General features: G+C 39.0%; 1 protein-coding gene across 1 annotated transcript in view; it reads left to right on the forward strand.

The window, feature by feature from the left end:
- Positions 1-11,804, forward strand: part of ASAH2 (N-acylsphingosine amidohydrolase 2) — a 426,905-nt gene extending 415,101 nt beyond the window's left edge. The window contains exon 19 of the mRNA XM_044056416.1: positions 11,197-11,804. Within this exon, the coding sequence (XP_043912351.1) occupies positions 11,197-11,392 (196 nt within the window). The 3' untranslated portion in view covers positions 11,393-11,804. The remainder of the gene's footprint in view (positions 1-11,196) is intronic.
- Positions 11,805-16,925: the final 5,121 nt, after the last annotated feature.

The raw sequence follows: 16,925 nt of genomic DNA on the forward strand, positions 1-16,925 counted from the left end.
TAGGAACTGCCTCTATCTATTAGTGGCATGAAGGGAAATCCTGGAGTACATTTCTATTACCCATCCTTAGATCCAAGTTGCATTTGAATATTGACAGGGATAAGCTTTGTTTTACTTGAATGGATAGTCTGTAACCCCCTGCCACTCCAGCAGCAGCCCCCTCCCCATCCGCTCCACCGTTCCATTACTTGGCTGTTTCTCCTACGTTATCATAAACACTGTTCAAACCTGTCAGTGTGCATACTGTTTTCTTATTTACCTCTACAATGATTACAGAAATTGAAATAAAATAGCACAAACACTTAGCCATTTGCTAAACAATGCAGTCTTGCAATGAAAACAGACATGCATGAGCAGTAAATGCCTTTGCCCTTGAAACTCATTCATTGAAAGGGCATGAAAACCCACATTAATTTTGCATCTGGCCAGTGGAGGACTAAGCTTACCTCTGGGTTGTTTTCAAACCACAGGCTCCTTACACATTTTAGGGCCATGCATACATGTACGCGTTCTTTGATTCACTTTTCTGATTATATTAAATTATATTCCTTGTATAATACAGCACCACTTTGTTAGAATGTGTTTTAAATATGTAGTTTTGAACAGTCTTCTAGTAAGCAATGAAACAAATTGTATGAACCAATAATGACAAAACAACCAATTTCAGAAAATTTCAACCAGAAAAGGCCACTCCGTCTTCTGTCATTGCAATCCACCAATATAAGTAAATATACAAAATCTCTGCAGAAGTAAAGTCATCTAAATAATTCCACTTTAAAGGGATCCGTTCATAGGTAGGTACTAGGCTATCTGCCCGAGGGCATTTATAAGCCTAGCCAGAGTGTGTCAGCTTTTGCCGCCCCATTGATTAATTAACTGATTATCTGTCAAGCAGAGCCAATGAAGTGATCCCAGGGGTGTATTTTCTGTTACCCATCCACTCGTCAAGGTTTGTCTTGAAGAGTGTTAGTGAGGGGCTCTGCCTGTTGTAATTTGGAATTTTGTTCCAAAACATGGGGAGTCTCTGTGACAGGAATCTATCCCTCCAGCATGTTCTATTTATTGTTGTGGCAAGGTTTTTGCTCACTAGAGTGTGTGGCTCGCAGTGGCTTGGATTTCTTTAGGTGGAGCATGTCCATCAATACTGACTTGGACATGGCTTTGTAAGTCAGGCAGAGGTCACCTCTAAGTAAGTGATATGCCACTGAGTACAGCCGGAGTTTTTTCAGTCGGGCTGCATAGGACATATGTTTGAGACCAGTAATCCTCTTGGTGAGGTACTTTTGTGGTCTTTCCAGCTGTTGGAAGTGTCTTGTGAGGTACATCCCAAATAGGACATTGTACTCTATGATGGGTCTAATGAGTGATGAGTGGAGGGGAACTATAACCTCTTTATTTCTATATGCGAACCCTTTAGTAATTAGATGGGCCACATAGAAGGATTTCCTAACTACTTTGGAAACATGATTGTCAAAGGAGAGATCACTATCTGCCTGGGTCCCCAGATCTCTTATTACCTCTTCTGTATTAAGGGGGCTGCCACCTATGTGGTAATTCGTGGGTGTTTTGTTTTTCCCAAACGGGATGACTATGCATTTTTGGCATTTAACTTGAGGCCATGACTTTGACACCAGGTGTCCGTCTCAGTAAGGCCCTTTTGGAGGATGTCCGTGTCAGCCAGAGAATCAGTTATGGCTCCCAGTTTGCAGTCATCAGCAAACTTGGTTAGCCATAGTCCTCGTGTTTGCTTGTATGTCTGAAAAGTATATGCTGAACAGTAGGGTTCCCAGGACCGAGCCTTAAGGTACACCAATTGTGACTGGTTTAGAGTCGGACCTGGAGCCCACTATTCTTGCCGTGTGAGTTCTATCTGTAAGCCAGTTGGCAACCCATCTTGTGACGTAGGGGTTTATGTTCAGGCTGGTGAGTTTTTCTGTAATACCTGAGTGGGGAATGGTGTTGAAAGCCTTGGCGAGGTCAAGGTATGCTGTGTGAACCACCTTTCCCTCGTCTATGGTCTATGGCCTTGGTGACTGTCTCGAAGAAGTCAACCGAGTTTAGTAGGCAAGATCTGCCCTTAAAGCTGAACTGGGTTGGGTCAAGTAGCAAAACAACGAACACAGTATCCAGCAAATCTTTTAATAAAATCTCTGACGTCTCGGCCAAGGCCTTCAAGGAGAATAAAAATATGTACAAGCACCCATTCTTTTATAACAAAACAATTAACCAATCAAACAATTAAATAATTAATTAAGCAATGCTCTCCAATTGGTTGGGTCAAGTGTTTGGAGGTTCCCAATGTCTTTGTTAATGAGTTCCATGATGATGCGCTCCATAGCCTTGCAGACCAGGCTAGTCAGGTTTATGGGGCAATAGTTACCAGGGTCAGTTGTGGCCCCTCCTTTGTGGAAAGGAATAACTGTTACTGTGTGCCATTCTATGGGCACATGGCCTGTGGAGAGACTGAGGTTGAACAGCATATTTAGGTGGGGGGTTAGTTCGTTCTGTAGTTCGTGCAAGACGCAGCATGGGACACCATCTGGTCCCATTGACGCTCTGTTTTTGGCTTTTGAAAGGGCTGTTTTCACCTGTGCGTCTGTGATTTTTGGGACACTACACTTTTCTGGTATTGTTGTGGGCCCTTTTGGAGGTGAGGGGGGGGGGTGAAGTTTGCACTGAATTTATCTGCCAGGATGTTGTGCAGTATCAGTCGGTTCAGTATATTTTGTGCTATTTTGCATTAGTTCAGTGCATATCTGTGAGTTACCACTTAGATTCTTAACATAGCTAAAGAAGGCTTTGTGGTTATCTTTTGAATCCTTGGTTATTTTTCTTTCGAAGTTAATCTTGGATGATTTCATGAGGGACCTCAGTTTCTTACTGATACTGATCAGGGATGTCTTTCCTTCTTGGGATTTGCTTTTTTTCTTAACTAGCTTCCTCCTTCTATTGTATAGCCTGTTTATTGTAAGGATCCTCCAAACTGGTTTCATTCTCTTAGAGGAGTGAGTCTTGGTTTGCTAGGTAAGGCATGATCCATGCATCCTTGTAGGTGTGCATAGAGTGCATTTGTAAAGGTTGTTGCATCTTGGGAAGCATTATCCTTTAGCGTGGGGGTTGTGAAACTTACCACCTCTGTCTTAAGTAAGGTGAAGTTTGCTTTAGAAAAGTTTTTTACTGTGGTTTCCTTAGTTGGGGGTGGTGGTGGGGTGTGGACATCCAGACTGTTTAGTTTATGGTCTGATCTAATCAGTGACGGCTTGACTCCCAGTGTGGAACACCTGTCGCCCATGTTGGTGATGACCAGGTCCAATATGTTTTCACATCTGGTAGGGGAGTTTACCAGCTGTTCCAGGGCATTTGAGTTAATGGGCCTGGGAATTTGTACTCGAGTAGTTTTCCCAGTGTATGGTAGGGTAATTGAAATCGCCCAGTATCAGGGTGTTTGGTAGGACCTTCATGTTTTCCAGTGTCTCCAGAAAGGTGGATTGGTGGTCCTGGATCATGGAGGGTGATCTGTAGCAGGCCACAATTTGCATTGCAGATTTTCCCGATGTTAGTTGCACATTGACGATCTCAGAGGTATCATGCTGCACCACTAACCTGGAGGTGTAGGTATCCTTGATGAATATGGATACACCCCCTCCTTTTGTGTTTCAGTCCGTGTTCTGTGGCCAAAACGTGTGGTATGAGTTGTAGCCCGGTAGTGCTGGGGTGCACTCTGGAGCCTTGAACCAGGTTTCAGTTACTGCACAGATGTCGACGTTCTCCATACTGAGGAATGCTTCGAGTGCGTGCATTTTGAGATTTAAACTCCTGGCATTGAGTAGCATAACCCTCATTTTTTTTGTTAATTGTGCTGTTTACAGAGGTGGGTTTGACTTTTGAGCCTTGCCTAAAAAAGGCACTATGGGGGCAGCAAGAGCCTTGGCTAGCATTCTAAAACCTAGGGGGTGACAGGTGCAAGCCGTCTCTTGCGCAGCAACGCAGCTTGTCGAGCATGTCGTCCCAGGCTGACAGACACTGGATCCCCTTTGAATGACACCAGAAGCTTAGCCAATTGTTGAAATTGATAATTTTTTCTTTATACTGAGGTATTCTTGGTAAGGGCAGGATGCTACTCAGGGTCAGGGTCATACCAGCCTGGGCTACATGATCAGAGAGCTCTTCCATGTCTCTTTTCATGTAGTCCGGAGAGGTACGTCTCAGGTCATTCACACCAACATGAACAATGCCAGAGTCATATTTGTACTTGTTCTGGAGTGACCTGAGTGCTTGTGTTATGTTATGTGGCAGATTCTGGCTCCCGACAGGCAGCTAACAGTAACCTTCTGCTTGTCCAGCCTAGTGAGTGGGACGTCAGTGTGCCTGACTATAGAGTCACCTATTACTAGTGTGTTAGGTATGTTATTTTGCCTTAAGGGCTGTGATTGTGCAGCACACTGATTTTGTTTTGTGTGTTGTCTCATTTGTGACAGGAAGTGCAGGTTGTTTGGGTGTCTGCTTTGAAGCTCTCTGATGTTTTTGCAGGTTTTTGTTTAGAGCCTCCGAGTATGATTTTGTGTATTTATGTGTATATTTTGCCAGTGCTCTTTAGTAGGTCTGTGTGCGGCTGGAGTTGTGGTGCAAGTGTTAACCTTCCCCGCTTAACTGTCTGTTCCAGTCTTGGGTGGAGACAGCTTGGCTTCCAGTTTGGTTGTATAATTGCATCTCTCGCATATGTTAGTGTTTTGTGGTAGGAGGAGAGGGTTGTCTGTGTACATGAGGCAGTTGTAACATTGCCTCAGGATACCCAGGTTCACCAGCTGGACTGGAGAGTGCACCTGAAGTTGCCCTTTGGTCATGCCTGAATAGTAGGGTGAGCTGCTTAGTCGCTTGGTTGATGAGGGGTGAATAAAGAGCCTTGCCCTGCTGGGCAATCATTGTCAGGGTTTATTAGTGCTTGCTATTAGGTCTGAGCAAGTTCTGGGCTGTAAGATGCATTTTGAATGCTTAGGTTGAGAGTTAGACTAGTTTCAAGGGAAAAACTGAAGAGGAGACTTAATGGAGCCGGGAATAATTTAACTGCAGCTAATTGGCACTGCCCAGTGCACAAAATTGTGCAAACTCGGTTTTTATAGTAGGGAAATGAAAGAGAGAAATTAGCCCAAAATGACCAATAAACTACTAACGTCAGGGCTGGAACCACTCCTCCAGGGACAGATAGGTTGCTCAAAGCTCCCCTCTCTCACAGGTGAACAGAGAAACTTCCTTCTATCTAAGTAAGGTATGGGCAAATCAGAAACTAGTATCACAGCCCTGAATTCAGCACTAGCCTGAAAACTGGACTGTACTAGCTTAGAAAGGTGGGAAACAAGGAATTTCTTTTTTTTTTTTTTTTTTTTTTTGAAAAGATAAGGCAAAAACAGTAAAAAATAAACTTAAAACAGCTTTAAATGACAACAAACAATCAGAAAAGGCTATCACACTTTAGTGTGTAGCCTACAACAGTTAAAAACAAATTATTTAAACAAAAACAACTTTTTAAAAGTGCAGGCAGTCAAATAAGTACAATATGTGAAACAACAAGCTTTTAAATCACAATAAACACTGGAAAATCTGCATTTGGGTGGAAAACAGTTAAGTACAGCAAGAAAGTACAGAAAACTGATAGTTAATCACTCCAAAGTCTCTCTCCTAAGCTAGAAGGCTTGTATCAGTCTAAGGCTTTCTAGTGCTACTCAGTAGGTTAGTTACAGGAAAGATGGGAAACAGGCGCATATGTGGTCTTTTAAATCAGAAAGTTAAAAGAGATGGACAAACTATCCAAATGGTCAATAAACTACAATTTCTGGGCCAAGAACCTCTCCTCTCATGGTATCCAGGCTACCTAGTGCTTACCACTCCCACTGATAAGCTAGAAGGCTTTCCTCCAACACAGAAAGGCTTGGGGGCTCAAAAGCTTACAAACAATCCTGGATACAGCAACTCCGTAACTGGACTGTAACTAATGAAGAGGTTGCTGCTAGCAAACAACTTTATATTTCATTGTTTCATCTACAAATAAAGTACCCATTGCCCTTGAAGAATAAATTGCCAATGTTACATTAATAAAATGATAAGTTAGTAATATTGCGATAGGTTATGGATGGCAAACTGATAACAGGTTCATAGTTACTAAGTAACTCCTCCAGAGGAGGATATTCACAGGACTGCTGCATCCACTCCCTTTGAAGTAAAACACAGTACAGTATCAGCGAGCCATTTGCATACTGTGGGAGTAGAACCCACAACCTTCTGCATCAAAAGCAAGTATACTACCTGTTGTGCTACTAACAATGCAAGCAGACTTGGTATAAGCTGCACTAAGCTTTTCTTCCCCTGAAGCTGTCCGCTCCAATCAGTTCAGAGTGTCAATCAACCTGCATTGTTACATGCACATGAGAACATGCAAACTCCCCACATAAGGTGATCAAAGGTCAGGACTGAATCCCAGATCCATGAGATGGGAGACAAAGATCTTAAACACTGGGTCACAGTTAAGAGGAGTAGTAAGTGGCCATTGATGCTACCATACAGAGTTTCTGTTTCCTCCGTAGCAGGGAGGATATCAGGCTATAGATCACACCAACATTTTGTATTACTGTTCATCATTTTGTTTTTCACTGCACTCCTTGAAATTTGCTAATAAAGTTGTAAATATAACCATTTTAATTTGCATAATAAATACAACCACATCATGATCACTTACAGAGCCTGTTCAAGGGTTATATAATTTTCTACAACATGTACGTGTGGGCACATACACTTTTAATCCAATGTGTAATCCTCACAGCCCACAGATTCACTATTTTCAATAGTGAACACTTTTGTTACAGTTTATACAGATGACTTATACATTTTCACTTGCATCTCCAAGAAAAATGAATTTCTCAATTAATTTGATTTGAGTTACTATTTCAAATATACCTGAGCATAACCTTTCATTTAGACACCATCATTTCAAAGTTACTGCATGCTGAGCTCATCTGCAGATTTTACAAGAACCAATATTCTCCAAAGTTCCAAATAAAAATGTCAATGCCTCTGTAATAAAATAAAAAAAAAAATACTATAATACTGGTAACAGACCATTTGAAAACACAGGGTCAGTGGAAAGACCTATCCATAAAAAAATGGGTAATGTATGTAATATTATTGGAGCTTGGACACAAAACATGGTTAAATCAGGCTTTTTGACACCGGTGGGCATAAGCCTAAAAATTACTATACATTTGGTGTACCTTGTTCTAGAAGTCAGGCCCATCAAGAAACACAAATAAAACAGAATTAATAGTAATGAATTACACAAATAATAGTAAAAAGAAAAAAAAAAAAGATAAGAAAACAGTTGAGTTGATGCATATGATGCTATGCTGTTGTGGTATGTCTACCACAGTATAAAGAAAACAGTGATGTAATGATATGTCTAGTCATCTTTTTAAAACTACTCCAAAATGTAAGCACTCCATTAGGAAACCAGTGTCAAAAACAGTGTATAAAGTCCAAAGGAATCCTGTTTACCAAAATACATGAAGAGCTTCTTACCTGTATAAAGGAGCTGCGATTAGACATAAAGAGTAAGATGGCAGTTTGCATTTCAGAGACAGAAAATCCTTGATGGAAGTAATGCAAAGTTAGCCTTTATCCTGCCTTCAACCCAGAAGCACTCAGTGGTCCAGGATGTATTTAAATGTCCCTTTCACCAACTTTAATGTACCACAGTGCAGATCAATTTGCCCAATCTATATCTAAGGCCTGTACAAGTCATGCACCTGAAATATAATGCAGGCCGGAACCATAGCTGGGGCTTTTATCGAAGGTGGGCACTGGACATATGTCAGTCATCTCACTACAGATGGAATAGGAACAGCAGCAGCTGAAGGGATGGCTCCACACTATCATGCTTGTAGCATTCTTCAGAGACACAGACACCCCCTTAAGGGTCAGCAACACAATCCTCCCAGCAGCAGCACAGATCAGCAACATCTCTTTACCTGTGCATTAATTTCTTAAGAGCAAGAGCTGTACAGGCAACAGGTAGGCAGGCTGAAACACACTCTTCTTAAGAGCAAGAGCTGTACACACTTTCCTCAAGAGCAGGTAACTGAAGTTTAAAATTTCATGCCTGTGTCTGGTGTAACGATGTACGAATGGGTCCTCCATTTTTGTTTTAATTCTTTGCTACCATGGGGACAAGACAAGATAGTCTTGCAAAAGTGGGGGCTGCTCTGTCCCCCTTGCTCAATGGTTCTGGCACCCTTGATTCAGCTTCACATGAATGGGGAGCCTGCTCCAGATTATGGGGCTCCTCTGAGATGCACGTATCTGTCTCACCAGCATGTCTTATTTATGTCATAGACAAAATTGAAATCCTTGTTTTTATTGTTTCCGGTGTGTTTGTTTTGTGGATTTGCAAAAGGTTCATCAGAGCTGGATACAAGGATGTATTGTATGCCAGGCAAAGATAGCCTGTTGGTAACCTGTAGGAGACAGAGTATAGAGAGAGAACTTTAAGGTGAGTGATGCATATAAGACAACGTGTTTATACCTTTAATTGTCTTGGTAAGAACCTTTGTGGGTTTTCTAACTGTTGCATATATATGGTCAGTTACATGGTGAAAGGGATATTATACTCAATGATGGATCTGATAAAGGCCAAATAGTGTAACTATGACTTACTTGGACCTGGATGCCATGCCCTTACTTAAAACTTGGGTGACATAGAACAACTTTCTGACTACCTGGGCCACACATTGGTTAAAGGCCAGAATACTATCTGCATACGTTCCCAAACCTTGACCGGTGAGTTAAACTATAATATTTACAGAACAAAATGTACTGTTTGAAATGTACAAATTCAGAAGTGCTATTAAGGAGAAGAATGAAGGTATTCACAGGCATTATACTAGAGTAACTCTCTCAATGCACAACAGTAGGAAGCCCAATAACCCCCCTTGCTTCCTGAGGTCTTCTAAGCCTAGAAACAGCTTGCTTCCTGAGAGCTTTTCAACAAAATTCTCAAAAGAAAAAATGCTTTATAAGATCTGCAATGTCTGATAAAAGATGCAAGTTGCCAAAAGTGTAATACATGAAATCTGTTTGGAAGATAGTGGGCTACACACTTGTGTAAGCGTCAAAGGTCTGGCTCTAGAAGTAGATTTTATAATATAAATTTAAGAAAAAAATATGATTATTTGTTTACCAAAAACGTGTTATGGTGAAGCAAAGGGTTATAGATCAAAGATGTCACTGGAAGAGTTATTCGGCTGTTCAAGAGCTGTCATGTGACTTATAGCAAGAGTGGTAACAGACTGCTGATTTTGTGATTTTCCAGAATCTATGCAAATTATGTATATGATATATTTATAATATCAAAATTTTTAACATACAAAACCATGCATGTTTGCAACTCTTGGTGACAACGTTGTGTGTCTTAATGTTTTGTGTAAGACAGCAACATTTTTTCACCTGTAATTCTTATATCTTTTAAGACATTAATGGAATTATGAAAATATACCCAACAGTCGTAGCTGCTTTACCAAAAACATTTTTCTTTCAGAATGATTTCACACTACTCCTCTTGTTTTAATGTCTTATTTTCCTAATATCCACTGCCTACATACATCATCCCCTACACGATGGTATCACATTCTGCATTATTAGTGTGCATGCACTACATACTGTAGCTAACATTTTAATGTTTGCTATCACTTAATTGCTTTACCTCTGTATATTCCCAGCTAACCATTTCAATATGTATGCTTAGCAAATTTTAACAAATTTTAGCAATTTGTGGATATCACCATTTTACCTTAGTTTTAGATATGCACCTGTAGTGGCACATCATATATTATACTCTGAAAACACTGATAAGTATGTTTGGTCCAGAAATATAGGGAAGCCTGCTGCAATTGGTCCAGGAATATAGGGAAGCCTGCTGCAATTGGTCCAGGAATATAGGGAAGCTTGCTGCAATTGGTCCAGGAATATAGGGAAGCCTGCTGCAATTGGTCGAGGAATATAGGGAAGCCTGCTGCAAAAATGAGTTTTATGCTTACATGGCACAGAAACTCTACTTTTCTAACAACTGTACTCTTGTTGAAAGCAGAGAGTCAAAAAGTCTTTCAAGAAACATTGAAATCTTTGATAGAGACCAAACATAAAAAAAAATAATTCAGATTCATAAAGAATATGAAGAAAGACATTGTTAGAGCCAGATGTTGTATTAGGGAACATTTTAGACTTAGTAACCAGGGTTGTCAGGTATGAACATTTAGATGGGTTCTAAGAAAGAGACAAGCAATGCCAATAGTATGACTGAATGTGAGCTAATGATAAGAATAAAAAAAATAATGGACATTCTAAATTTGAGTAATCAGATAGAAAGTAGCAAGAAAATATGCAGATGGTAATACCTGCAGTAATTTTAGCTCTCAACAAAAAGATCAATGTGTGTGAAGTGTAAGAAACAAAACCAATTAGTACAAGTTTAGGAATGTACAAAGTAGCAGTAGAAAACACAAGTTACAGAGAAAGAACGCATGCCAGAGAGACACACGTAGGTTGAATACAACCTTATCCATAATGAATGTGTCAAGAAACATGAGAGAGAGAGAAAAAACAGACACTGAGGAAGATGCAGATGAATATTAGTACACAGTGGGAGAGAAGGGTGCCAGCTGAAGGGGAGATGCAGCGAAAAGTCTAATGAGCATTGAAGCATGGATGTTTATTTGACTTCAATACATCTAATAGCGGGTAAAATTATTTTCACCGTCTTTCTCAGTCTCTGACTCACCTGCTGTTTTATGAAAAATGACTTCTATAAATCTGTTCTTATATATATATATATATATATATATATATATATATATATATATATATATATATATATATATATATATATATATATATATATATATATATATATATATATATATATATATATATATATATATATATATATATATATATATATATATATATATACACAACTGGATTTTAATACTCCTGTTACTATCTAAGGAATTCTTGGCATGAAACCTACATTACAGCTGACATAAATGATGTTTGGATCATTTTGATTATTTTACATTCTTGATTTTGTTGTTTGAACAGTTATGCACACAGTAAAAGAGGATGGCATATAAATATATATTTTTTATTTAATTTTAGGTTATACTGGAACAAAAAAGGATTGGCTCAGAGTAATGTTACTGTGTCATGGTACATTCCTCAAGCCGCCAAGCCTGGCACATACAGAATACAACACTTTGGACATTACAAGCAACGTCAAGGTTCTAAATTCATCTTTACCCCTTACACAGCAACATCATCAGTATTTGATATTTTAAAAACACAAGGCCTTTGATAAGTACAGAAACACCCCAATGACGCCATTTTCTGACTGTATTCTATAAATGCATATTTTTTTTGACAAATGCATTCAAACATTTATAGTCACATGCAACTAAAGACTTAGCCTTCAGTACCAAATTATAAACTTTAACAAATTAAAAACATTATCTGATTAATAAAACTTTGTTCTTTGTGTTTAAGGTCTTCCTTTTCACTGTTGATGGCAGAGTTATAACTTATTACTGTCTGTCTTCTCTTAGATGTTTAGGAGTTATGATTAAAAAAACAAGACTACATGTTTATATATATGTACACATCTATAATATATATAAAATATGTACATGTAATTGTTGAGCTGAAAATGATTATAATTTAATATATGCAACTGCACACCAAAAATAAATAGCTAGGTACGTGTTTGTTCATTATTGCTGTGGTTGATTTGGGATTACATGTCTTGCCAATTACTGGTGTAAATCTCTCTTTTCTTATGCCTTCAGTTTATTTTAATTTAATGATTATACAAATGTCTGAGATGTATAAACCAGTCACTAACTAAAATGTACCATTTGAGTTTCCTTACACATCTTCAAAACAAACAAATGTTATTGAAGTATTTCATTATTGCAACAGTATTTTAAAGCCAGTCAGTTACATATTGTCACTAATAAGCTTAGTAGCATTTTCATAGCATATGGATTTAGGATTATAACATTTTAACTCGTTGTACAGCACAAGAAATTATTGCATTGTGTAAAAAGATTTTTTGGTCCCCACCTTTGCACATCATTGTAACTGTCCTGGCTGGCAGTGCCCATTGTCCATGTCAATTTTACTAGTTAGTCTCATAACCCCCAGACTTACTCCCGCATTGCTGGGCCAGAGTGAATCCTAAAGGCATCCCTGGGACTCAGCTGTCTTTGCTGTGGTTTGGGCAGGTTTTTTTCTTTTATATGCCATACCCACTTCGCTTTCCCCAGTCCTTGCCCATGTCTGAGGGCTATTCCCCTCTATAGACCACACCTCCCCTTTGGAAGCATCCTCAATGAATGCCCACCCATTCCTCCCTACTGCTCAGTCAGTCACCCAAGCTGCTAATAAAACTGGTTGGCAGGGCTGTGGAGACTGCTTTATCCCTCTACTCCACCACAGCAGCTCTCAAACACATGTTTTCCAATCAGATTATTATTTTTATTTATATGTGATGTTTAGATGGAAAAAATGTACATAGCTTTCTTTTTTTCAGGTATAAACCAGTATGTAGTGTATTACTAAAGGCATTTGATTGAAATCAGCTTCACTGAGTAAGTGTTGTTGCAAAACAATAAAGCGAAAAAAAAGATTGTCATTCCATAATACTCTCTTGTTCCTATCCTGCATTACAGGGGATCCAGTGCTGATCCAGTGAGTAATATGTCTAAAGTAGAGAAAGCATCCTGGATAAGACTATCGGTCTTGCAAAACAAACTCATACATGTGTACACACACACACACACACATTGCTGTCTGTGGTCAATATGGAGGGTTGTTCTTAGCCTTTGGAAAGTGAGAGAAAACTGGTTATCCTAGCGACAGCCCACACTGATAAAGTGAGGATGTGCAGACTACACACATAAGGTACCCTTTGTTTCCATGAACAAAAAATTCAATGAAAATGCCCAAGCATTTAAATATTTGCAAATGCAATATCTAATGAGACACAAAACTCAGTCATGCATGCTGCACAGCATTTTCTATGCCCTCTAACCCCAAAGCTAATCTGTACTATAATACACGCCAATATGTCATCGACCTAAGGTCACTTGCATGAGCAAATATTAAACAAAAACTTCTATTTGCCCTTTCATTCGGTGTTACATTTGGCCAAACCAAATTTGCCAAAATTGTCTTGATCTGTATTAACGCTATTTTCAGTTGACTAGATATTAGAGAGAATGTCTTAATATGGGTGTGTGTCTTTGTATCCATAAGTGTATGTTTGTGTACATAGGACTAAGAGGATATGCAAATTATAAAGGCTTTCAGCATAATGAAATAAAATAGATGGCCGTATGATAGTTAAGCACCACTAAAGGAAGGTCAGGGCAAAATACAGCCAAATAGTACTAGCAGAAGTTAAAGGCAAAACTGAAACTGTGATAAGGAGCAGGAAGTGGATACCTGCTAACCATCATACCATTTTGAACTCAAATGGTCATTGTTAAATTAGTTTCAGCATTTCTCATATTTCACTGAAAAAAAGGCAGTGAAAATATGAAGATTACAGAGCAGTGAGAGAAGTATCTCCTTATGCCTAAGGTTATTCGAGGTTGGAATTAACATGTTTCAAAATGCAGGGATGACGTGGGGGTGCAGACTTCCACATTGCAGTGCAACGTATTATTGAATATGAAACAAAAATAAAAGAAACAGGGTTCAGGTACACGAGAAGCATTCCAGACAAAGGAAGATTAAGAAACCATTAGCATTACAGAAGGGAAAGAAATAGTCAAAGAAAATGGAGCAAATAGTTAGAATGACACAAATAAAGCAAGAGCAATAAACCAGAAATAGAAATACAGAAAATAACCTCTTTTTCATTTGCTTCATAAACAGGATATATAAGTAGTTGCAAGGAAAATAAAAATGTATGGGGCTAAGGATGGATCTTAGAGGAACATCTACATGTAATGAGGGTTTGAGAGAGAAAGTCTCTAAAATGATAAATTGAATAGTATAGCTGGAAAATCGAAGTAGGATGTCAGTGGAAATGTCAGTATTGAGTTGTTGTTGTTGTGTCTTTCGGAACTCCGGTCCGCTAATGATTGGCAGTGGATTTTTACGTGCCAAGTTGCCAGTCCTGATGCACAACCTTCAATGAAGGTGCGCCCATTCACGCATGTCTCCACACAGAAGACGCTCTAACGGGGAATTGAACAGGACAACATCTTACTGTAAGGCGACAAAGCTACCGCAGCACCACTACTGCAGTATCGAAATGTCAGTATTGAGTAATAATGGAAAATAAAGGAAACAGCCTAGCATATCAGAAATCCACTTGGGCTCACAGACAGTTCTTGATAAGCATCCTATAACATTTTTTTAGCAATATAGTGGTGAATTAGATAGCTTTGTTGCCTAACAGTAACAGATTCTCTGGTTCAATTCTTGGCTGAGGTGCCTTCTGTGCTTAGTCTGCATGCCCTTCCTGTGTTCACGTGGGTTTCCTCCAGGTGCTCTGGTTTCTTCCCACATTCCAAATATATGCAGTAGGTGGTCTGGACACTCTAAATTGGCCATAGGTGTGTTTGTGTGTGCATGTGAATGTGTGGTATAAAAGTGGCAGGTCAAGCCACCTGATGGTGTGATTCTTGGCTCTAGATGATCGTCACTGTTGTAGTGACACCCTGACACCATGCGCAAAACTAGGAAAAGGGGTTGTAGATGTCTGGTTGGACTTATACCAAGGAAGTGGTGGTACTGGAAACTGTTGTTAATCAATATTTACTGTAAAGAAAAAAAGAAACTTGTTTTCCTGAGTGGATGATACAGTTTGTAGGAAAAAAGGTATCTATTTCAATTATTTTTGCAAAAGGGAGGGAGATTGACATTTGGCTGGTGATATTCAGGTAGTGAAGAGCTTTGCAGTATTTCAAACTGATATAATCAAGCCTTATTTCCACGTGATTACAGAGCAAAGGACAGGTTATAAATATAGGGTAATGTGTAACTAATATACTCTGTTTTTTAATATAGAAGCTTGCAGTTCGTTATGGCAAGTTGTATTGGTGGGCTGAATTTTGATTAACAAGGAATATACGGTAAGTGGTGATAGAGCTATAAAGTTGAAATTATGGTGTGGCATTAATTTTGAGAGTCGAAGAATTGTTTTAGCAAAGAGGTATACAATTAGACTATCAAGAAATCGTATCATACATCAAGAAACTCCTTCAACTGAAACCCTCCAGATTCGCAATAGATAAACTTCCAAGAGAATTTCTTAAAATGGCAGCTGACTCCATTTCATACCCAGTTTCAGTACTTATTAATCACTCCATTATTGAACAGTATGTGCCTACATTATGGAAAATGTCCCATGTTATTCCTCTGCACAAGGGTGGCCAATCCACTGAGTTATCTAACTATAGACCCATTGCCATACTGTCGCCTCTTAGCAAAATACTTGAAAAATGCATTCATAATCAACTACTGCCCTATCTTGTACAAAACTAACCATCTCTTCAAATCCCAACATGGCTGTAGACCATCATAGTACCACGATCACCCTATTACATTTTACTGACACCATTTTCCATCATAGAAATTGTAACAACCTCGTCTCTTCTATTTTCTTGGACCTTTCTAAAGCATTTGACAGTGTCCCATCAAAAACTTCTTGAAGATATGTCATCTCTCCATCTCTCACTAACATCCATTACCTGGTTTCCTAGTTATCTGTCTGACCGCCAACAAGCAGTTATCTGGAAAGATGGGACCTCTACCACTCTTCCTGTTTCCATAGGAGTCCCTCAGGGCTCTGTTCTTGGGCCTCTGCTCTTGTCCATCTTTACAAACAATCTTAGCTCAGCATCCACACATGCTACTATCTCACAATATGCAGATGATACCACTGTTATCTGAACTGTCCCTACCCACAACAAACTTATTAAGAATTCAAACTGCTTTCTCTGACATTGAGCTGTTCCTCAAAGAAAGACATCTCATAATAAGCCCTAACAAAACAAAGCGAATGATATTTTCCAGTAATAAATCCACTGTTCCTGTTTTTCCACTTCACATAATTTCCTCCAATGGCACTACTATTGAACCAGTTGACAGTACAAAGTTACTTGGTGTCACAATAGACTGGCCCTAAAATTTAATAAGCACATAGCCATTACTCTAAAAAAGGTATATGGCACATATCAAGCTTGGCTGCCTCTATAGGTCCAGGACATTCCTCACCACCTCAACTAGACAAGTCTTAGCAAGAACTTATCTTCTCTCCACTTTAATGTATGCCTGCCCCATCTATACTAATCTTAGAAAATCCAAACTGTCCAAGCTAGAGGGTAACCTACCACAAAATTGCTTGCTTTGCTGCTGGACTCCAAAATAGAACCCACCACTGTTTAGCTTGGAAACAACTACAGTGGCTTGAGCTACTACATCATCTCACTCTTAGTCAACTCACTATTGCTCACATCATCTTACATCAACCAGAAGCTTGCCCAGCTCTAATGAACCTAGTCCAGCCTTATAATGCAACCTGTTCCCTCTGTTCATCCAGCAGACTTCTTCTAAAACCTAAGAAATGCTTCAACTCTTTTGGTGACTCTCTATTTGTAAATCAAGTTGCAAAAGTTTGGAACAGCATTCCCCAACATATACTAAGAAAAAAGTGAACAAACAGAAATTACTAGTCAATCACAAAGTAGAATGGAGCAGGCAAATGTTTATATAAACACACTAACATTTTATTGTAATCCAAGGTTAAAATTGTAGAATATCCAAATGTATAAGCGCTTTCGTCTCCTTTTTAAATAAGTTGAAGATACTTTATCAGA

This window comes from Protopterus annectens, chromosome 14.part0 (genome assembly GCF_019279795.1).
Source record: "Protopterus annectens isolate FY-2018-M chromosome 14.part0, PAN1.0, whole genome shotgun sequence".
NCBI classification, from domain to species: domain Eukaryota; kingdom Metazoa; phylum Chordata; order Ceratodontiformes; family Protopteridae; genus Protopterus; species Protopterus annectens.